Source organism: Nelusetta ayraudi, unplaced genomic scaffold, assembly GCF_046127955.1.
Source record: "Nelusetta ayraudi isolate G7.1 ecotype Tasmania unplaced genomic scaffold, CSIRO-AGI_Nayr_v1 ptg000032l, whole genome shotgun sequence".
NCBI classification, from domain to species: Eukaryota; Metazoa; Chordata; class Actinopteri; order Tetraodontiformes; family Monacanthidae; genus Nelusetta; species Nelusetta ayraudi.
The window spans coordinates 268,404-292,469 of NW_027466082.1; the positions used below are offsets into that span (position 1 = coordinate 268,404).

General features: G+C 42.1%; 2 protein-coding genes across 2 annotated transcripts; both read right to left on the reverse strand.

Moving 5' to 3' along the window:
- Positions 1 to 2,892: 2,892 nt before the first annotated feature.
- Positions 2,893 to 8,901, reverse strand: mob3a (MOB kinase activator 3A). Its single transcript, XM_076031228.1, has 4 exons — positions 8,717 to 8,901; positions 6,390 to 6,942; positions 5,226 to 5,428; positions 2,893 to 3,558 (listed from the first exon to the last, which is right to left on the reverse strand). Exons 2-4 carry the CDS (start codon positions 6,805 to 6,807, stop codon positions 3,529 to 3,531), a joined length of 651 nt encoding a protein of 216 aa, XP_075887343.1. The 5' UTR covers positions 6,808 to 6,942; positions 8,717 to 8,901; the 3' UTR covers positions 2,893 to 3,528.
- Positions 8,902 to 9,871: 970 nt separating this feature from the next.
- On the reverse strand, positions 9,872 to 22,092 carry zap70 (zeta chain of T cell receptor associated protein kinase 70). The gene is made up of 13 exons (XM_076031229.1): positions 22,007 to 22,092; positions 16,337 to 16,782; positions 14,636 to 14,796; positions 14,416 to 14,554; positions 13,655 to 13,739; positions 13,494 to 13,516; positions 13,360 to 13,396; positions 12,734 to 12,914; positions 12,429 to 12,635; positions 12,048 to 12,240; positions 11,399 to 11,539; positions 11,144 to 11,256; positions 9,872 to 10,404 (listed from the first exon to the last, which is right to left on the reverse strand). The coding sequence occupies exons 2-13, from the start codon at positions 16,739 to 16,741 to the stop codon at positions 10,287 to 10,289; spliced, it is 1,803 nt and encodes a 600-aa protein (XP_075887344.1). The 5' UTR covers positions 16,742 to 16,782; positions 22,007 to 22,092; the 3' UTR covers positions 9,872 to 10,286.
- Between the last annotated feature and the right edge of the window lie 1,974 nt (positions 22,093 to 24,066).

Sequence of the window (24,066 nt, forward strand, 5' to 3'; positions counted from 1 at the left end):
TAGAAACCTTGTATATGATCGTGATCCAAGCGCTGTCTCTCAACGGTTATGTCCACAGATGTCCTTGGCACTGTGCTGCAGTGTGCGCGGGCAGTATTTTCTCTCCCTGGACGTGCTCGGAAGCACTGAAAGTGACTTTTTTTTTTTTTTTTTTTGTTCCTTCCCCGGCAGCAATTGTCAGCAGTTGCTGTACTGTTGTGCAAACAGCTCTCAAAATTGCAGAAAAACACTCGTGATGGAGGGGAAAATTACCCTTGCAGTTGCGCAATGTCGATGTTGTGCCTCTACGTGCAGTGTGCTATCACCTGCATGCTGTCTGTCACTGACTTGCAGTGCATTGTTGTGTTGCCATATAATAAATCTGCTGATTGGCCGGATTGCTCAACCTCAGGAATGGTGTGTGAAAACTTCAAAACACACTTTTTTTTCCCTTTGCATTTTGCGACACAGAACCATATTTGAAATGAGAAGTTGATCGTTTCAGAATGCCTTGAAAAAATGCTTCATATTATAAATGAATCAATTTGCAAAAGACAGACAAACAAATAAACAAAGAGGCCATGGGCCTTGTTTTGTGGCAACTAAAATAGCTTAATTGCTGCATCCTGTCTTTAAGTCATCAACTCAGGGGAACTTCTCTGTGCCATCGTTAGCCGCAGGCCCTTTCAAGCCATGACTTTCCATGTAATTACTGCGCTGCGTGAGGCAACTGGCCCTCTAGCCATAAAACCGTTAAGGGTGTGTGCCCACTCTGGCCTTTGCTGAGTCACATTATCGCTCATAGCCTAAATAATCAGACTGTGCCATCAAAACAGGCTGGTGCTGGCGCTCCAGTTCTGGCAGTGGGACGGGCTCACATGCAGCCCGATACGCTCCTCCCTGTTCTTGGCCAATCTCCAGTTCCTTTCCCCGTCTGGGCACGGCTGAGGCCTTCAACCTGCTCGGTACGTTCCGAGAGAGGAAAACACCAGAGGGAGGGGAGAAGGGAAAAAAAAGAGAAGCACATCTTGCACGTACTAGACGTAACACATGAGCACAATGGAGGAGGGTTTTTTTTTTTTTAAAAGGGAGTCACTTCTGTGAGAGGAGGTGGGGAGAGGATAGACAATCCCTTAAGAGGATCACATTGCAGTCGGGACTGAGGTCATTACAATAGTTGATGTTATTGGGGCAGGATGTTACATCATGTTGGTTTAGGAGGGATTTCCATTTATTTGTCCAAATATTAGTTTATTTAGAGGGGGTGAAATGTAGAAACAGTTTATTTTTATCTGACGGCCTAGGTCAGTCTGACTTGACAAGTCATCACTTTTTGTAGTTTTTATTTCTATGAAATATAGTTTTAAGTTTTAAACATACTACACTAAAAAGTATAATAACTATACATACACTACTTCTATCACAACTGTGGTGCAGTGTATTTCTAATGCCACCACCACACAGCTTTGTTTGTTCAGACCGGCTCCATGCACAGTCATGTGACGAGACGGGTCAGGAAAGGCTGTTTGGTCCTCCCACAGCCCAAAACAAATCAACTACATAAAGTTTTCATTTTCAGAGCCGTAAGTCAGTGGGATTCATTACCAGTTAACATAAGAAGCATCAAGAGCATATATATATATATTTAAATAAAATAAAAATATATACTGAAACAGATGCTATGGAATCCATCCAATCTCATAGACGCTAGATGCTCGTGCTGCATTGGAGTGATGTATATACAGTGTTTCCAGGTTCTGTGAACTTCCGTGTACTACGTATGCACGTGTGTTTATATGTCTGTAATGTTTGTTTTTCTTTTATATGGACCCCAGGAAGATCAGCAACCGCAGCCGTGGAAGCTTATGGGATCTGAATAAAGAGAGATGACATGTTTGTTCTCTATGAATTTATACATTAGCAAGTGATGTGTGGGGATCCATAAAGTAACACACCAGTCCATGCAAAATGAAATGACTGTTTCGGGAATGAGATGCATGCAAAACAGCTTTTTATAACACCTTCAAGTGGTTTCACAATAAATCCATAGCCTGTGCGATGCCGATTTGAATTTGTAAAAGCCCTTCTCCTGCACATTAAAAATCCCCGGTAGCTTAAATATGCCCCAAACGATGCATTCTTACTGCAGTCTTGTGTTATGAAATCATAGAAAACATTCTGTATGGTGAGAAGGTTATTGCTTATGGGCCGATTTCCTTGAACAAGCCAGTATTTTACTAACAATAGACTGGTCCTCTTCCAGGGGCATTTTGTCACTGAGCAACTGCAGGTGCTTTCTTGTTTTTGATATAGTCCAAACCATTGTGACTGACTACAAAAGTGATGCTGTTCTCTTAACAGCCCATTCATAAATGTTGTTCCCCCAATGAGGCCAAGTCGGGTCGATCGAAACAAGAACTCCGTGTATTCACCACAGTACAATCTGGCCTTTTAATTTATATAACAGGCTCAGTGCAATCATTAACCCGAATCAGAAGCCAAGGAGGACTCCGCTCGCCCTCTTCATCACAATAACTGGGACATCGTGCATCTTGCGTAAGGCCAACATTATGAACTCGGGGTTTGCGGCATCTCATCGCAGATGATTTTGGTGCCTGGCGCCCCCCGGTGGACGGTTGTGACACGCTGCGCTGTTCCAAGAGTTTTGTCATGTGAGTGGCCAGTCTCGTGTGACCTTCAACTGCCACAAGAATCTGCAACAAACACCTGCAGGTTTGACATCGGAGAGCCTGGCCTGAGGCCCAGAGTGTGCAGTGACAGGCTTGATGATAGCAGTCACGTGCGGCGAAATCGATGTGTCGAGTTCATTTGCAGATTTAACTTGTGCATTAATGCAAACAGGCACGACTTCAAGTTCAATAGCTAGAAAGAAGAATTCAGAACCCAGACATGACGGTCATACAAGAAAACAATGTTATTTTTTTCTTATGATACTTTAATTTTAAAATACAATAATCCTTTTTTTTACTGCAATAAAATTTCAGGTGTGGGTGAGAAAATTGCACTTTGAAGAAATTTACAGAAAACAATATTGGAAACAGATCAATAAATTAGGCTTGGTGACATTATCCTAAGTGTGGAGGAAAAAAAAAAAATCAAACAGTGTCAATCGAGCGGTGATTACCTAATGTCATTTGTAACAGAGTGGGAAATAATTTTAATGAAATAACATTGATTTTATAGTTGGAACAATTCATACTACATCTTTAGAAGGAACGACAGAAGTATTCTGGAATGATTCAAATAAAACAGAAGAAGAAAAAAAAAAAACAACCCCAACATCAACACAAATATAAACCTCTCAATATAGGCTGCTCTTGTAAAATATCTGAAAAACTTACAGAATGCAATACCTCCTAAGACCAAGGATCTTAGTTGAAACCTACAGTATGTGGCTAAAATAGATTACAGTACTTAAATATAAAAATAGACTCTTCTTGAATTTGTTTGTTCCTTAAGTCGTCTGCTGCAATATTCAAGATGGACGGATGTCTGGGTCCGGCGTGTCAGCGGGGTCGCGGCGCTCCCTCAGTGACACATCTGAGAGGTCATCTCTTTCTGCGGGAAAACAAGGACGCGGTAACGTGAGTTAGCACAAGTACAAGGGATACGCGCCAAGCGCAAGACGATGGCCGCGGTGAACTCACTCTGTAAATATGTTGCGTTTGTTTGTTGGAAACTAATCCGGGGGAAAGAACAACAAACACAAAGGTACCAAATATAACTTTTATCTACCGCTATTTGGGCGTCCCTGCGGCTGCTAAAAATACCAGATTAAACTCGTCTGCAATTGAAAAAAAAATGTGAAGCTTTGGTCACAAAGCGCGAGACCTCCTACGACACAAGGCATACTCTGTCTGACTTTATGGAGATGTTGATTAAAAAGAAAAAAAAAAAAAATTAAGAGACAGAATGTAAGTGTATTTAAAGAAGTGTGGCGCTTCAGCTCAATTTTGAGATGCCTTACGTTGAGTATTTCCATTTTGGGACACATGATACAACCCTCAGCCACTCAGAGCATTTCAAGCATTAGTTCCACATTGGCACACTGTGCTTAAGTTGCGTGGGGAGTCGGGGGCTATTCCAGCAAGTAAGTAATGATGATGCGATTTAAGATACAACATTGCCGTTGTAGAGAGAGAGAGAGAGAGAGAGACAGCGAGAGAGAGAGAGAGAGAGAGAGAGAGAGAGAGAGAGAGATGGGTGGCTTTGTCAGCTGCTGCTAGAATCAAGAGCAGCGGTGAGGAGTGACCCAGCTCTGCAGTTGCCACGATGCGACTGATGACCTTACCACCAACAGCACACGTGAAAAAAAACAGTTTGTAAATCCTCAAACTGCCCTTTAAGAGGAGAGAAAATAATGAATCTTGCATGAAGCTTTATTGTGAGTGGCGTGAACATGCCGGGTGGCAACAGCATCTGGTTTCACAAAGGATTCTTGCTGGCATGGAACTCCATCCAGCGTGCTGATGTGGGTCACTCATGCTGTGTTTATTTTAGATGCATTGGAAATAACTCTGAAGGGAAATTATATTTTGTTGCAGGTCATGTTACATGGTGCGACTCCTCATCGGGGGTTGAGGGGTTCACACGCAGCAACTCTTCACAGGGGCGCGGGGGGGTTCACACGCAGCATAGCCATCACGTTTCTTTTTTTTTTTTGTTGTTTTGTTTTTTCAAATACAAATTGTTGCAGCACACGAGGGGGTTGCTGCGGAGAGAGACGCTAAGAGTATCCCATTTGGCCTGCTGCTTTTGCAAACAGATGGCAGATAAGCAGAAGATAATGGATGGATGGATGGATGGATGGATGGATAGAAGGAAGGATAATCTATTTCAGCATCAGCATAAATGCCGGCATGTAAGTAAGAAGATCACGACAAATGCAACAATAAATGCTCGACAGTCTAAATACACTCACTCCTTTACCAGGTTTGTCCACTAGGGGGACAATGATAAAGGCAACAAAATAGGATTTTTTTTTTTTTTTTATCTTTTTAAATACAAAAAAAGTTTCCTATTCTTAAACTCAGGAAAATATATGTAAAACACTAAATGCAGCACCTCAATTGGTAATATTATTTAACTTTAGCCAGTAGTAGTATATTATACTTTTCACCCTAAAGTAAAAATAGATCAACTATTTTGTCCCATCTATTAAAAAAAAAAAAAAAAAAAAAAACAACATAATGTGTTTCATCTTTGAATTCCCCCCTTGAACTCACCAGAGGCTCCAGCTCTTTGTGGTCCGTGAGGTTGAACTCGGTGACAAAGTAATAGAAATGCTTGTAGCAGGTGTTGACGTGAGCCTCAGCCCCCATCTGGCTCACGCGGTCAAAGTGGTGGATGTAGACGTGAACAAACACCCGGAACAGACGAGACAAAATCTTCTTAGCCACCTGCATGAAGGTCTTAGGGAAGGGAGTACCTGCGAGTCAGACAGATGGAGAGGACCGGGGGTCAATCCAGGGCGACCTTTTGCCTCGGCGCCTCAAAGACAGCCGAGCGTTTAATATTTCCAAGCGACGGTAATGAAACGATTAAGAGGGTTTTCTTGGTGCTTTTTTTTTAATTGTCCTTCCTCTGTCCTCTGGAGGCCCTCAAGATGGAAACACGCATCGCTTCAAATGTAAATAGAAAAGTCACTTGGCAGATAAGGCCCCCCCCCGCCATCCCCGAGCTTTAAGTCAGGTGATTAATATGGTATGTCATTTTTGCTTTGGCTAATTCAATAACATTTCAGGAATCTGCTACAGAGGACAAGTGCGTCAGGGGCTGCGTCTATTCATAGTGTGACCCATTTGTAAATCCACTGGCTTGGATGTTTCTCCAGTTAGTCAGATGGCGAGCTCGGGGCACATGCATACGAGCAGAGCAACAAACGGGAGATAACAGGGGAGTGAGTGCTGCAGCAGCAGAGGATTATCTGGTAATGTTTGCTATGTGCATCGCTGTGTGTAATCTAATGAATGTGGCCTTGCACACCCCAATATAAAGCACTTGGAATGGTGGTAAATGGGGTTGGGGGGTGGGGGGGCAAAGCTCCCTTGACTTCCATTCATTCAGCCATTAAAATTCTAATTTACTATTTTCTTTTTGCGACCCAGACTCGAGGTGGAAAAAGTGCATGACAATAAATATATTTTTTTTTACTGCCAGACCGAAACAAGTAGAATTTCAACATCAAAGAATTTGCAAGTGTTTTAAGTTTTGAAATTTTACGTTTAAATGAAGTCGCCAGAGAATGTTCGGGTGCAAGCTTATTCAGTGTTCCTGTCTGTGCACAAACATCCGATGATTGCACATCTGTCAGCGGGCCTGTGGTTTTCGCAAGAACAAGAAGTGGCGCAGATGCAAAACGAGCGTCTGCGGACGGCCCAAACACTCACCGACGTTGGTGGGGAAGATGCTCTCGTTGTTGATCTGTACCTCGATCCATTCCATGAGCAGGCTCATGTACTTGGGGGCCGGCAGCGCCGTCGGCCTCCTGTACTTGTGCTCGTCCTGCCAGCGGTATTCGTACTTGGGCCCGCCGGACATGACGGGGCAGGTCTGGTCGGTGCAGGAGTCGCTGATGGTGCCGTAGATGAGGTTGATGCGGTTGAAGAAGTCGACCACGTGGACGGCGACCCAGTCGTTGAGGTCCTCACCGTGGGGCAGCTGCACGGCCTGCCTGAGGTCCAGCCCCGCGTTCAGGGACGCCTGCGCCTTCTTGTGCAGCTCGAAGCGCTGCGTCCCCGGCTCAAACTTGCGCTTGGGTCGGAATGTCTTGTCTTTGTTGAAGACTTGTTTCAGGGCAGTGTTCATGATGGCATGCGGCGGCGGCGGCGGCGACGACGACGACTCTGTTTGCCGGGAGGCTTCTTAATTGCTGTTGAGACGAGACCGAGCAGACCGAGAGTTGCTGCTATGGGCCGTTCAGTTCTGATTCAGTCTGTAATTCTGCAGAGAGAGAATTGGGGGCGGGAAGTTGATTAAAGTATTTTTTTCTCCAAATCATTCATGAACATTCTATTACAGAATCCATACATTGATGCGTTCAAGCAGCCAGAATGAGGTCATCCTTTGACATTTAACACTTCTATTACTTCAGTTAACAAGTTACCATCGCACACACTAAAATTTCAACAAACATGGAATGGGTTGAGTGTTGACTAACGCTACAATAGCGTGTCTGTTCATGATTATACCGCCGTTTTTAAACATGAACGCATTCTTATTAAGCAGCATTAAGCCCACAAGGAGCTTCAGTCTGAAGGTCCAACTCTGTGGAAATCATTTAAGCAACATTCTAAAACAAAAACGAAAAAGGTCTACCTTTTAATTATCTTTCTTACTTCGCTTTTATTTTAAAACAGATTAAACAAAATAAACCCCTTTGTGATGTCACCAAGGCCCGAAGCAACTTGCTTTCCAAACAGGTGAAAGTATCCAACAGAGCAACAGGTTAAGCACAAAGTTAAAACTGAGTAAGAGTGTGCAGATCAATAGGGCTCTGGCACGCATAGGAAAACTGTGGCCCGGGGACCACAAACAGCCCGTTAAGCTTTTTCATCCGGCCCGCAAAATCTGATGAAATTATATTTATAGCAAGTAAGTCATAAAATAGCTGTATTTCATTCATTTTTCAGTGAGTCATTTCAATAAAGGGCTAAATATCGTGTGGCTTCATAGACACATATTTTGTGGTAACTTTAGTTCGTTTTCAATTGACATTGAAGCACCTTTTTTTTTTTTTTTTTTTTTTTTTTTTTATAAATATCCCATGTTATATTCTTTTTCTCCTATGAGGTGGGTCCTCAGAACCATCCATCCATCTGCTCCTGCCTCTCTGGCCAATTTTAGAACCCATTGTGACCCCACCAGGTCAAAAAGTTTGGCTATTACAATCGTGAGTGGCTATTCCACTGGGCTTCATGAAAAATAACCACATACAACAAACTACACATCTGAAATGGGTTGTAACATCTTATTCTTCAAATTCATATGAATACTCTCTCCATTAAAATGGGAATTTATGAAAAAAAAAAAAGAAGAAAAAAAAGAAGAAGAAGCATGAAGCCACCGTTTTGGAGACATGACATCTTTTGAAGTATGCTTGATAATTATTAACCAAATGTTTACTTAGTGTAAGAAGGGCCATTGAAAATTAAACCGTGCAGCGTGGAGAAGGCCGTGGAATTGACCGAGCCAGCATCGCAGGTTGAAGGCAAGTCTGAACAGTGACAGCGAATCAAAGGGGCAGAGTGAAACATCGTCTTATTGTGACTCATTTCCTCTTTCAGCCGCGGACCCAAAGAATCCGCGGAATGACAATAAAACGAAGACAAACCATCGGCTACCGACAAAGGCGGGCGACAGCCAGATTAGTTCCACTTGTGTTTAAACAGCAGCGGCACCTACATGTCCACAACAATAAGGCCATTGTGTTGTTCTAATCACACGTTCGGGGATGAAAGCCAGAGATTTAACAGCGGGGCACATGACGACTGTACCAAGTTTATTCGTGACGTTACTAGCTAACAGCAACTCGGTCAGACTTGTTGCTTATCGCAAAAAATAAAAGCCCGAACGACGCAAAGCGAAACTACGTTATTAAACACAATTCCTCAACACGGTATTGTACATAATGTCGGATAAAATACGGTCGTTACGCCCGACTGATGTTCAATCGCTGACGAAATCGCCCAGTTGAAAGCCACTTTTCCGAACTTACTTGTTCCGCCTTCCTGTTCTGACAGTTTCCTTCGATGTTTAACCATAAAATGTCGATTTATTCGAATTACTTGTTGATTAATTCAAGTCAACAACATACATTGACTACATCATGGATACATGTTTCGATACATATTGCGAAAAACGCCGCTATTTCGTTTAACATGTCACTTTACGCTAGAAACTACCGTCTGACTCCTCCCTACGAAGAGAGAAAAGTATAGCCGAGGCAAGGTAGAGTTTTTCATAGCAACTTCCTGTAATACCCTTCAAAATAAATGTAACGCCTGATTTTTTTTTTCTTCTTCTTCCAAGTTATCTCTGTATGTATGTATGTTTCGCCGTATGAGAAACCGACGATGTAAGTTTGAGTCAAACCGAGCAAAATTCCCTGAAACTTAGGTAATGGTGTTTGTTTCTTTCTCATCACGTGTCAAGATCAAGATGTGTTGTTTTATTCACAATCCAAAGGTTTACATTTAGAGTCATTTAGATTTAGTGTGCGTGTGTGCGTGTGTGTAAGCACGTAGCACCATTATTTTAAAGGTACCACCCCTAACTTCCGGTGTTGTGATCCCGGCGTTGCCTGGCAGCTCGGAAGTACTTCCTTTGATTGCCGGCTTCAGAGTTTCAGAGCGTTAGAGCGCCACAGTCTAATAATCCACAGAACATCAAGTTTGAACAACTGCCAGGGGAACCAGAGCAGACATTTCCATCACAGCAAAACAACAGCAAAAAAAAAAAAAAAAAAAAAACGTAAAGTCGTACATATATCTAAAGCGTCACCAAAACAAGTAATGCTAGTTATCGCCTGTAGTTAAGCGTTTCAAGATATTTTTGAGTGAACTTACTACTTTTGAAATGTCAGTAGTTGACATTTACGTGTAAAGTTTTCGTTCCTTGCAATATATTCCAGTAATTCCTTCTTCACACTTGTAGACATTATTGTCGCTTTTCTATCTAATCAGCTTAAAACACACTGCCCTGCTGGTTGTAAATGTTATTGCATGACACTATATGGCGGGACTTCATTATCAAGAACTCAACTTATGACCTACATCTTAAAATTGTATTTGCTAACAGCACGTGATTATTCAGTAATTGAATGACCATAATTCTAATTATGAACAATTAAAATTAAAATGCTGATGCTATATTATAATAGTTTGGTTTATTCAACAGTTAAGAAACACAAAACAACATGAAACTTGACTTGGCTTGGTGCCAGAGAGTAAAAGGTGAGGAAAACAAACAAAAAACAAAATCCATCGTCAGATATTTGCACTTCAAAAATACTGAAATAGTTTCTTGATCAGTATTAGACATTAAACATTTAAACCAGGACAGATGGACAGAACAGACAGAGTTCCTCCTCACATGGCCCACGCGCTGAAGCTGGATTTACGAATGCACATTTCACAGTAGACAGGCCTGTTTGGCTGCATTGATACTGTAGCCAAAGCTGGTCAGTGTGCGCTGCTCATAAAAAAAGCTCTTTGTTTTGGTAGTTTAATGGCCAGTTGAATGGATGCTTTGTGCGACTGACACAGAATGTGCCCCTTTATGTCCGTCTATTTGACAGGCTTGGCCGCCGCCGCAGCCCCCTCGGGACTGGTCTGGGTCGATATGGAGGAATTGTAGGACCTCATGGACGCCTCAACCTTCTTGAAGTCAGGACGCTCCTCGTGTCTGGTGAGAGAGGAGAGGTGGCATCCTGAGGTTTAGCATTTTACGCGGAAAAAGATCAATAATCACATTTCCTAAAGCAGGGATATCAAACTCAAATACACAGTGGGGACAAAATTTAAAACTCGGACAAAGTCGCTGGGACATGGGATATGGAACAAGCAAGGCTTAATACTATAATAACTTAACAATAAATAAAAAAAAGCAATCAAAATAAATAAAATGTAAATTAAAATCGTACGCCTTTTTTTTATTTGGCACCTTTTAATTCAAATTTCAACAGTAACCAATTTTCACCGGCTAATAATGAATTTAAAAAATAAAATAACAACAATAAACCAATTAAATAATAATAATCTTCAAAGGACGTCCTGTATTGATTGACGCGCTAAAATACCAGCACAGCATTCTGGGATTTGGACATGCGCTGTGTTACAGCGGCGGCCCAGTACTAATTATGATTTAGAATTTTCTCACGGGCCAAATATAATTCCACTACGGGCCAAATTTTGTTTGACAACTATGTTCTAAAGACTCCACAGGTCCATTGAAGCCCTTGGTGTTCCATATGCAAGAAATCAAATAACTGGGCGTCTGGGTTTATTCATCCATTGAGTGTGAGGAGCAAAGGGAATTGTGTTACATGAAGTTGACTTTGTTCAGTCATCAGTGCCCAACATTAATCATTTCAACTAAATCATATGGATAGACAAATCTGGTTTATTTAATAGATCTCTCTTACTTGTATATCCAGCATTCACTCATCACTGTATACATTGGCTCTGGACATGCTGCTGGACAATCCATACGTTTTCCCGATTCAATGAAGCTCGTCACCTCCGCGCCTTTCATTTTCTTCACAATATCAGGACAGAAAAAGAAGAAGCGCGATTCAGTTTGATTGCTGGAACAATCACACAGAAGTGAGAAACATCTGACTGATGTACAACATTCATCCGCTCAATGCTGCACTCGCCGTTTCCAGGGGTTGTTTTACCTTGTAAGGTTTCCCCCCATAGGAAAATGCCTCCCACATGGTGACACCAAAACTCCATACGTCACTTTTACTGGAGAACTTGTGGTAGTTAAGGCATTCGGGAGCGTACCATTTCAGTGGCCATTTACCCCCAGTGCGAGCCTGTGCACAACAAAGTAACAACACACAGCAGGTGACCGGTAAGGAAGGCTAAATGCATAATAAAAGTAGGTTGTTCCATGACTTTCTCTTAGATTTGTTTGAACAAAAAATGGACAAAAACGTAGATGTGTAGACATGTATATTCATGTGCACAAAAAAAACAAAGGCTGTCTGTCTTTCTGTTGCCATATCAGCATGCCTACTACATAGAAAAAGACAAAACATCAATATGAGGACTGACTTATTGTGAAGTATTAGGGTATAGTTGAAAATCTTTTTTTTTTTTTGAGAAAAAGTCCTGAATTTATGATGATGGTTTTAAAGTTGTGATGTAAATGTAGTCAGAAATGAGAATTCTGAGCATTGAGTTCTACATTTCTGTGAACAAAGTTGAGTAAATTCCCGATAAATGTATTCCCAGAATAGGCTCAGGGTAGCTCGGCAAAAATCTGTGATGCCCCTGTGTGCTGAATGTTCATTAGTGTTATTTTGTCTTGCAGGTGTGTACCTTGTAATAGTTGTCATCTGCTCCGAGGGCCTTTGAGAGGCCAAAGTCGCTGATTTTGGCAAAGTTTTGGTTAACCAGCAGGACATTCCGAGCTGCCAGGTCCCTGTGCACAAAGTTCTTCTCCTCCAGGTACTTCATCCCCATGGACACCTGGTGCATCAGGTTCACAATGTTCTCCACACTCACAGTTTCCCTGAGAGGACATGATGTGTTCAGGGAGCTAAGGTGAATGCTTTGTTTTTTCTTTTTCTTTTTTTTTTTTTGAGTGTGTTTTAGTTTTAGAGCAACTTTAACAGTTAAAGAGAAGGAGGGGCTTTTACACGATGGATGCTGCATCTAAAGCCCAAGCATCACATACTGTAGATCCCACTCCGAACTCACTTGTTAGAGGAGAGGAATTTGTGCAGTGGACCAGCAGCGGCCATCTCCATGACCAGCATCAGGTGCTCTCCGCTGCACAGGCCCAGCATGCGAACGATGTAGATGTTGTCCAGCTGGTACATGATCTCTGCCTCCCTCATCATCTCGTCCCTCACCAGCTTCTCGTTTTCATTCTTCAGAACCTTGATGGCCACATCAATCTGACCCCTGAGAAGGGTGAAAATATTCACATTGAATCATTGACGTTTTTACGGGCCACTCGTTCAGCATGCCAGCAAGAGTCTAGCATTAATAAGCGTATGTACTTGTCAGTTTGGAGGACCCCTCTCTTGACGCAGCCAAAGTTCCCAGAGCCGAGCTCCACCTCATCGATCATGAGCTGGCTCCTCTGGATTGTGAACTTCCTCACTTCGTTTGGGTTGTGGTACGGGTTGTTGTCCGAATCGTCAGTTTCTGGGAGTTTGGTTACGCCTGGTCTTAGCAGTGCTGCAACGCATGACACGCAACAACAGGTTCTGTTTAGCAACGTAATGTGTATGCAGTGTGCACACTGTGAGATCTTGGTTCTCTGTGACATCCAAGCAGGACAGTTGCGTATTGAGAGCTGTGAGCCACAAACCCATGGTGTTCACTAAAATAGCAGGAGGATACAACACCTCCAGCTACAGATTTTTCCCCCTTAGAAAGCATCTGCAAATACATTTAATAGTATAATAGTAATAGTAATAATAATAGTTATTATGTTACATTTTTCATTTGTTATTGTGCCTTCAACAAAAAATATGTGTTAAAAGATGGACGAATCAAAAAAAAAAAAGCCCTGCAAACAAACTTAGGATACAAATTTGATTAGTTTAGATTCTCGCAAAACTAAAAATCACTGAAATGTGACGTGAACGAAATGGGAGTGGGAGTGGTGCACGGGACCGACCTGCAGGTGGCGGCGTGTATCCATTCCCATGCCGTCTCTGAAAGGACAGCGTTTGAGTCAAGTGTCAGGGAAAGACAGAGCAGACTCACCACTCACTACTGAGACCCGTGAGTAATGCAAGTGCCGGTACTTACCACGGCAGGAAGAACGGGGGTCCCTAAAGAGGGATGAGAAAAGTTCAGTGATGAGAAGGTGACCCATCAACATGAACTGTACATTACATCTTTTATTTGACTTATTTATTTATTTATTTATTTATTTATTTTCTTTCTTTTATTTTTTTGCTGCCGCTCACTTTTTTCAGCAGATGTGCCGTGAACGCAGGCCTCTCTCAGGACAGTCACCATGCCGTCGGGTTTCATCCGCAGATATTCCACCAGCTGCAAAGGTGGGAAGTACAAATACTTTGTCACTGGATTTAATCTGTACTTTACTCCAATGTTTTTCTTTTTTTTTTACTTTTTTTTTTTTTTTTACTTTTTACTTTTACTCCCTGCGTTTGCACAAACATGTCTTTAAATTGGAAAAACATGCTCGCTACTTTTGTATTTAAATGCGTTTTAATAGATACACTTTCTGTTAGAAGTCACTTACTATTGCAGTTGTTGTTGATTGAAGTGGAGCTATTTGAACTATGATGTGGAGTTCAATACAAAACTGGATTATATTTTGGTGGGGTGATTATTGATTTATATATAGTACTGAGAGTAGCAAAGCTGTTAAAAAATAATCCAGATGCTCATGTTCAGGACCTCTGACCTGTGGTCACGTCAATCCAGATTATTCCATCACAACAGTTTCATTTTTTTTTTTTTACAAAATTATCAACAAATGTATTGTTTGATTCATGGCAAAATCTTTTTTTTTTTTTCACTTTTTACACAAGCACATTTATTGTAGGAGGAAAAAATACTTTCACTCTTACCAGAGTATTTTTTTTTTTACACAAGTGTCTGTACTTTTACTTAAGTACAGAATGTGAACACTTTTCCACCTCTGACCAGCTGTCACGTTGTAAATCACAGTGGCCGACTGCTGCCTGGGGCTGGTGCCTACCTGCCAGAGGGTGTCAAACTTTGTTCCCTCGGGCATCGAGTATTTCCCTGATTTGTCCTGCTCGATTCGATAGTGGTACGGCGTTTTCCCATACATCACGGACAGAGCAAAGGAGCCTGTTTCGTCTTTCTCTCTCACCCTGGAGACCCACAAAAAAAGAGTTAAAAGTTGCGTGGTGACCTTTGACCCTCGGGTGTGCCCATTCCTATTCCATACTTACAGAAACTTGCCGTCGGGCTGCACCCCTGCGTAGAGCCTCCTCTCCCCTTCGTGGCGGGGGATTTTACCGTGAAACCACGGCATCTTCTCGTGGGCGGTGGTGGCGATGAGCTTCTCCAGCTGAGAGGCCTGACTCACGATGGCCTGCTCCATCGCATCCCCCTGTGTACGTCACACACCGAGAGAGGGTTTCTCAACTTTCAGGTTGAGAGTCATTTCAAATGTTTGCCTGCGCAGAACAGCGTGCACTACTTTCTGTGTCAAATCAATGACTCTATATGATATCTATCTACCTATCTATCTGTCTATCTATCTATCTATCTATCTATCTATCTCTCTATCTGTCTACTTATCTATCTATCTATCTATCTATCTATCTATCTATCTCTCTATCTGTCTATCTATCTATCTATCTATCTATCCATCTATCTGTCTATCTATCTATCTATCTATCTATACATCTACCTATCTATCTGTCTATCTATCTCTCTATCTATCTATCTATCTATCTACCTATATATCTATCTATCTATCTATCTATCTACCTATCTATCTATCTATCTATCTATCTATCTCTCTATCTGTCTACTTATCTATCTATCTATCTATCTATCTATCTATCTATCTCTCTATCTGTCTATCTATCTATCTATCTATCTATCCATCTATCTGTCTATCTATCTATCTATCTATATATACATCTACCTATCTATCTGTCTATCTATCTCTCTATCTATCTATCTATCTATCTACCTATATATCTATCTATCTATCTATCTATCTACCTATCTATCTATCTATCTATCTAAAGTTGAAAGGAAAGGAAAATCAGCTATTTTTCTTTCTGTTGCTGAGATGCTGTTTTTACTGGCCCCCTTCGTCCCCTGCTGGGGTCCGAAGGCATCTGAAGCCACTTCTGGCTCTTTGGATGAAGCCCACCTGTGATTATTTTGGCAAATGTGTGCAGCCACTCATTTTAAAATAGGTTTTAAGGAATTTGGGTCATTTCTCTTTCTCTTTGTCACAGTAGGAGAACAGCAAGAAAAGAAAATGGCTCTTTTCGTCCACACGACTTTATGAAATTGTAAACATTTGCCACACAATGTTTCTTGTTGTTTTGAGCCTCTAAACTCTATATGGACCTGAAACCTCTGACACTGTGAACCTATTCATGTTAAAAGTCATCATGGACACCTCTTACATCTGGAGGATTTTGTGTGATGGTTATAAAATTGATGTATTGACGCTAGTGTGGCTTATCCACCTTACCAGCTAGCAGTCAAATTGTTTCCATCGTTTGTGATGTCACAAACATGAGAGTTGAGAAATTACACCCCTTTGTGATGTCACGAGGATTTGAGGAATGGCAGCCCTTTGTGATGTCACAAGGAACATCAACGTCTCCCCAAAGGTAGTGACAACTTTTCATTAGTCTTGTCTCCTCAACATCACATCAGTTTTGCCACAAAGGCACAAAGTGAGTGTTTTGTCAGGGGGCTGTAACCAGAGGGATCCAGACGCTGGTGTCTGGAGATGTAAAAGAAGTTTCTGGGCAATGAACAGAGACCAAGATTGGAAACATACTGAACACCAGCACATGATGTGTTTCCTTTGTTACCCACGTCTTATTTCTTTTTTAATATGGCTCTGTCCTCCCTCCTGATTGTCAGGGCCCTCACTGAGGCTCCCAGTGCACTCTCACCTCCAGGTTCCAGGTCTGCCTCACGTACTCCCTCAGCATTCCGTCTTTCATGTTGTCAAAGGTGCTGGCCTGTATGGCGGTGTCAGCGGGGCGCAGGCACGGCTTCCTCAGGTTGCACACCAGCCCGTCGGCGTCCTTGCTGTAGTACTCGCACAGCTCCGCCGGCCCGCAGTGAGGCCTCCCCCCAGCGATGCAGTACGTCCCGTTCAGCTGCTTCTCGATGGAGTAGTGGTTGAACTCCAGGTTCCACACCACCGACAGAACGTAGCCGCCCAGGCTGCGGATGCACTGCCGCAGCAGGAAGAGGCCGTCGGCCATCCCGCCCAGCTTGAGGTGCTGCTCGGCGTCCGAGCGGCTGATGCTTCCGTAGAAGAAGGGCAGGTCGGTGGCAGGGTCGCTGGACATCGTGGCGCCTTGGCAGAGAAGAGTCGAGGTGGAAGGCAGAGCTGGAAGGACAGAGAGGGGCAAATGCAGGGGTCACCATGTGGTGCCCCCCCCCCAAGGGCCAACACTCATGTGGTCCACAGGGGGCACCAGGTAGACCCCCAAGGACCAACACTCATGTGTTCCATGGGGGGCACCACGTAGCCCCTAAGGACCACATGAGTAGCCCGCAGGCCTGTTCTAAAAAAAAATAGCACAATTCTTTCAGCTGCGTCTAAAATTAAATTTTATCCTACCTTGTTAAGTCGTTGTTAAGAATTATTGAGAACTCACTAATGTGATTATTGTCCTCACAGAAATCAGCATCCTTAATAATTATATATAACTCAAAGCTAAATGGGAAAATGTGTTCTTTTTAATAGAATTGAGCAAACCGGTTGCCCGTCATATGACTCAGTACCCATGATGTAGCTCTATGCTTCAAAAGGGTTGGTGACTCCTGAGCAAACGTGTCAACAATATTCCGACTGGTTTTACTTTTTGATTGATTTATTTATTTATTTATTTTTTGCAATTTGCTCCCGACGTCCCTTCCACCAAACTCCACCTGATCTCCAAAACAATTCAAGCAACAGATATTCAGAAGGCAAAAAAACAAACAAACAAAAAAACAATCGAAACACATTAATAACTCACCTTTTGTGTCCCTCTAGACAACAGCGGAGAAGATTGAAAAGTTTAAAAAAGAAAAAAAAAAAAAAAAAAGCTCCTTTTTGTTCGTGTGATTATTTGTTTTCACGGCAGCAAGGTAGCATGTGAGGTGTCTTAGCGTCTGGATGCGATATTTGACGAGAAGCACTCACACTTTGAGAGTGCACCAAGTTTGCAGAATAACAAAGTGGTGAAGCCACAACAGGAAGCTGCAGTCCGCCCTCACAGGCTCCTTCCTACAGCATCTCGCCCCGTTGACTGAGCAGGTGCTTTCTGGTTCTAGATCATTCCTTTCGCCTTTCACAACGTTTTCCCACCGCAATTTTTTTTTTTTTTTTTGGGTGGGCGGGGGGGTAGGTTGGTGGGGAGGTCATTTCAGGGATGCCCATTAATCAACAGATGTGCTCGTAAAATGTAGAACGTGACGAGTCAAACAAAGGTTTGTGTTGAGATTTCTACATTAGAGAGAAAGGATGGAATCAGATAAACTGAAACTGCAGCGTTACAGGAGGTGGAAAAAGAACTCTGTTGGAGTTCAAAGTACAGGGTGATACCAATCATGGTACGTTGACACAAAATAACAGCATTTTGAACAAAAGTTTCGAAACAAAATTTTAACAAGAAGTTTTTCTTTAGATTTCGCTGCAAAGGAAACAGCAGGAGCAAAATGCTTCTGTCTACTTTGTATTTGTTACAGAAGATCAGATCGACCTCAAGTGCAACCTTTTCTTCTGTTTTTCGAAAAGGCCGACAGGTGAGAACTTGTGCACTTAGACTAAGAAAATGTAAATCAAAGGGCAGGAAGTTGTGAAAACCTCAGTGGTGTTAGAGTCGTTTCCCACATCCCCAGTGGACAGCAGAGCAGAAAACACACAACACAGGAGGACTTCCCACTGTGGCCAGACCCCTGTCTCACCACACAGAGCACCAGACTGCAGGGTGCGGAAGGGATGCCCCTCGTGTTTGAAGAGAAGCAAAGTGATAAAAAGAAGAAAAAAAAAGAGAAGTAATAAAATCGTAAAAGCAAACGTTATCTTACAAAATGTGAGAAAACCTCTGTGCACGACAGTGTGTTTTCGGTCATTAACCTCATTGTAAGGCAGCAAGTGGATTTCTGAAAGTGTGTTTAGCCACACAGCAATCAAACCATGAATTGAAAATGAAAATATTGCCAAGGTGTAATCCCGTGAGCTCGTGCACTCTGTTTTTGCATTTTCTCAGGTGACGCTGAGAAACGCGACACAAATTTCTGCAACATAACACAAATTTTTTCTCCGCGGTTCCAATTCTTTCAATGAGGCACTGAAACACACTGAAACTTGAAACAAAGGTGGATATAATAAACAGACTCAGCTATTCCGCTTGACTTATAGCACCTGTACCAACCCAGCACTGAAAATCTTCACCTTCAGAATGGACTTTTCGAGGTTTGTGTTTCGTCTTTGAAAAGATTTTCACACATTTTTCTGCTTCCTCTCCGTGAAAGGGGCAAAACAGTGGAAGGAACAGGTGGCCAATGGTTCCCATAGCCCTCAACCCTCACACTTCCTCCGTGTTGTCAACGTAGTGGAGCGCCCTCGTCATCAGTCGCTCGTCTTAACGTGGTCGAACCCGAACCCTTTAAGGAACACACTGAGCGCTGGAAAAAGTCTAATGACTCACTTTATTTTCAACTAGAGTACCGAAGTGTCAAGGGGCCCACATCAGCAAATGCACACTTTGTGCATGCTTTGTGACACAAAAATAACAAAGAGAAATGTGGTGTAAGAGCCGCATAGAAGTTTTTTTTTTTTTTTTTTTTAAGTTTGTTTGCGATTGTGATAGTTTGTCATTCTTTGAACCCCAGCAGTCGGAAAATTCTCTGACTGATTAATAACCGTTTTCAACGAGAACGGAAGACATTGGACTTGCCAAATAATTACCAGATCAGTGTGAGTCACGTGAAAAGGAGGAAGGCATACAAGAGACATTTTCCAGCTGTGGGCCAACTGTGCACAATTTCACAGCTCCACGCAGGAGCATAACCTGCAGTGTTTGCAGTTACACGCCCTGAAAGCGGAACCACACGCACGTTGGACAGTAGTGAACGCCACAAACTAAGTTTACAAACTAGCTTTCAACCCTTACCGACACGTCGTGAAGTTCACTCAGTTCAATCTGTCGTACAACATGAAAGGCGCAGTGCGTGACTTTCACTAGCATCTAACGGTAATAAATCACCTTGCAAATGATGTTAAACTTGATGCCTCTGCTCTGACGATACATTTGGTCTCACATCTTTCTGAATCCAACAGTGTTGTCGGCATAAAAATCCCAAACCCTGAGCAGGTTCATGCTGTGTTACCGCCGGCGGTGCTGCTCCTTGTAGCTGTATTAGAGCGTTGCTTTTGTCCCTTTGTAGTCGGAAGCAACAGGAGACATGTATGTAGAGCAGTAGATAAAATGTGAGGAAACCAACAACTATTCTTTTTTTTTTTTTAAATAGAATTTGACACTGAAATAAGAAAACTGGTTGTTGGTGATATTATTATTTGCAGCATCCAGTTCTTGCCACCTGCGTTTTTATTTTATTTTATTTATTTATTTTTATTTATTTCATTAGGACAACGCACATTAATTGACACGTCAGCAAAAGCATCAATGTAAATATGGCGGAGTTAGCATAAATGCTATTTTTAATCCGTTGGCCTAAGGCAGATGTTTAAAAACATAGAAACAATGCATTACATATACAGTGCACAATACACTATGTGTGTTTGTTAGTTTGCGTGGGTATCTTGGAATCTTTTTTTTTTTTTTTTTTTAAGCTTCAACGTGTTTAGAAGGGAACGAAAACAACCTGGCTGTGGGGTTTTTCCTCACTAAGGACAGATCATTTTCCATTATGAAGTCAGGAAGGGGATGATTTACATCATTGTGCATTTTAACTCGCACCTAGAAAGATTGAGAAAGCAGAAGAAGCAGAGGGTGGACTTTTTCTTTTTCCATTTCTGGGCAGTTCTTCTACATCCCAGAGATGCATGTTGTTGTTTAAAAAACACGATGAATTTTGCATAAGACGTGGGCTTTTGGCCTTTTAGCTCTTCCACGTCCTCCTCGCCAGATGACAGACCTGAGCAGTATAGACACCTTTCACACCGTAAAGCCAAATTTGGAAGATTAGACTCCGGAAACCCGCCCAGCCTAAGTTTAAACTGTTCTGGGGGCCGATAAATAACCGTTGAAACCATCTCTCTGCTACACCTCTCTCTTGTGATTTACTAAACTAGCCTGAATAATTTAAAGTCAAGCCTCCTTGTCAACATGTAACTTCCTCACTATGGCCTAGAATTTGAGCCTTAAAAGCACCAATGCAGACATGAGGTCACTGATTTAAATGTGTCCCTTTTTTTTTTTAAATAAGCTTTAATCTCTGTGCCTCAATAAATATATATATTATATTATATTCGGCTATCATACAGCGGCTCAAGTTATTGTGTGTTATTTCAGGTTGCGATATCAGGAAGTTGGCGTTTGTCAAACTGTTCTCAAATTGAACAGATGATTTTCACCCCCATCTTGATGAAGATGTGAAACGTAGGCGGCCTTTAAAAAAGCACAAAAGACTGAACAGTGCAGAACAGTTGAAAGGCTCAAGTGTTCCAAACTGCAATAGTTTCCTGAATTAATGGAAACGGCCGACATTCAGAAACGATTAGCATCAGGCTACTTTTCATAATTGCGATAAACTCATGAGGCCGGTTGAGATTTGTGTTCATCGGGATTTTTTTTCCCCGAATTTTTATTCCGAATCCTCGCCCAAAAGCAACACGAGCAGTCGTTTCTCAAGAGTTTCTTTTGATGAAAAGCAACGAGTCATAAAGAGGCTTTTGGGTTAATAAGGACTTAATGACATGATGGAACAGTGTGCAAACACAGTTACTCTGAACTTGAAATCTGGCCTTGACTACGGCTGGAACATTTTGCTGATAAACCTCACACTGTGGTAAAAAGAAAAAAGAAAAAGAAAAAAAGAAAAATCCAGCAACTTTTTTGAAAAGTTACAAGCAAAAACCAACCCATTCTGGTTTTCTATTCCGAGGCACAATAAAGAGGCTATCTATATAATCTCCACTGGCCAAAGCTAAAGCAACAACGCCTTTGCTGGGCTAAACAAAAAGTGGAACTTGCAAAACGCCCTCATTGTGGTGAAGGTTTTTGACTTCACCCGACTGTCAAAAGCACAATAGATAAAATACAAGATGATGCAGGTTATTGCAGCCTACAGATTTCATTTGGCTTCAATTCTGGTAAACTGTCAAACCTCTCACATCATGTCGAAAACATTGGCGCTGTACAGGTTCTTAACAAATTGTTCTCGGCATTAAATGACAAGAAGAGAAGTCAAAACCAAGTTTTTCGAGATAATAATTAGCAGCGTGGTACATGCAGTGGGGGAAAAAAAACAACTACTTTCAACAACTCCAGCTCGAAAGCCCGAGGTTTAGCACGTTCTAAAAAGGTTTTGTGTGTCCGCTGGTAACATTCACAATGTTTGCACCTGTCGAGTTTGAAACAAAAACCAAACATACTTACATTTTTCTGCGTCACTGCCAAGTGGAGCAGTGCTGCTGCTTCGGAGCCAGAGAGATATCTGATGACACGCCAGAAGCGTGGGGTGCTTTGAGAGAAGTCTCACGCCGAGCCTCACACACACACACACACACACGCGCACACACACACACACACACACACACACACACACAAACAAGAGACACACTAACGACATTTGTTTCCTATTCAATAACAATTCATTTGCTGTTTTAAAGAGAGTCACACAGTAAAGACTGAAGTCAGTCTTTGTGCAGAAAGTTTTAAAAAAGAGGAGGAAATGTTGACTTTGCGAGGAAATTCATAATCCATCCCTCAAACCAGGCCTGGGCAAACAACGGCCCGTTAAGCTTTTTAATCCGGCCCGCCGAACTTGAAGAAATGATATTATTTTTCTTATTATTATTTCATCCTTTTTTCCCCCCGTGTTTTAAGAGTCATTTCAATAAAGAGCTAAATACAATATTTTGTTGTAACTTTGCTTTTGTTCATTTTCAATTGACAATAAAGCAACGTGAAATGTTTTCTACGTGTCCCACATACATATTCAGAGGCCGTCAAATTTTTAGAACCCATTGTGGCCCACCAGTCAAAAGGTTTGCCCACCCTCTGCCTTAGACAAACTGAGAGGGATCGCTGCTTAGGGTACAGGGTACCGTTACAGGTGGACTTTATTGTCATTGCAACACGGAAACAAGTACGACGAAACGCTTTCAGCGCCGCTTTCAAATGAAAAAGTGCCGCTTTAATTATTCCCAATAGGTGGACATCTTGGACCCTGGACCCGCCACCTCTCCCAGCCGTCCGTCACGGAGCCCGCTGCTTTGACAATTGAACAAAACTTTTATGTGCTTTGATTTTGCACCAGTGTGCTACGTTGATGCTGTTTTGTGATCAGGGCGGAGCAGACTGTGGCGCCTTCAGTTGGTTTACCCCACTGCTGAACCAAGCTGCACGTTTTAACGTATCCTGTCTTTATATGCTTAACAGTTCGCAACACACACACACACACACACACACACACACACACACACGTGCACGCACACACACGGCTGCAGCTGCTTCCTTGGAGTGCACACCAGGCAACAGATGAGCAGGGTCACAGTACCTCAAGCCAAACGAAAGGCGAGCGGACAGAGCAGGAGGCCCACACACGTTCCTTCACAATAAAAGCATGCAACAACCACAGCCAGCCTCTCGTCTGCCTCCATCTCTCCCTGTCCTTTGCATCCTCGTCTCTCACACCAACTAGCTTCACCTTCTCTGTCACTACATCCAGAACTAAATCTCCTCTTTGCTCTTCCTCCAGGCCCCCTGCCTGCCAGTCCAAAACCTCAGCATCCTTTTAATTTAAAATTCCATTCAATTCTTCTTTCAATCTACCTCCAGTTCTGCCTCCTGTCCTTTCCTCAGAGTAAGTGTCTGTAAACCGTAGCAGGACACTTCAGTCTTGGTGTTTTCTTGTGCTATTACCTGCGTTTAACATTAACATTCTTTTCAATACCTTTTAGATGCATTTCTATTTAGAGCAGAGGATGGAAGAAATATGTCAACCATGTATGAGAGTAAACATCAGCATCAAATGAAATTGATATAATATTCTTTCCTCAGTCATCTGAGACGGACACATAGTTTGACACAGTGCTGCTATTTGGGGGCTTTTTGACCATATGAGAGTGTTTGTTTTTATCTCACGCCTCCTCTGACCTGAAAACTACACTTGAAATGATGATAGTGACGATAATGATAATTTCTTTTTAATGAAGGCTGCATTTGTGCTGAGTGGCATTCTTGTGTGGCGTCTTTTTTTTTTTTTAAACTATGGTTTTATAGTTATGTTTTACTAGTATGTATTGCTTATTATTTAATTTACTATTTGCACCAAAAGAAGGCACTTTTAAATTCCATTGCACTTGTATAATGACAATAAAATAATTCAATTCAATTCCATTCAATTCAGGACAATAAAGGTATGCTAAAATAAATAAATAATAATAAATAAATAAAAAAATCACAAATATTGTACAAACTCTTAACTATTACTA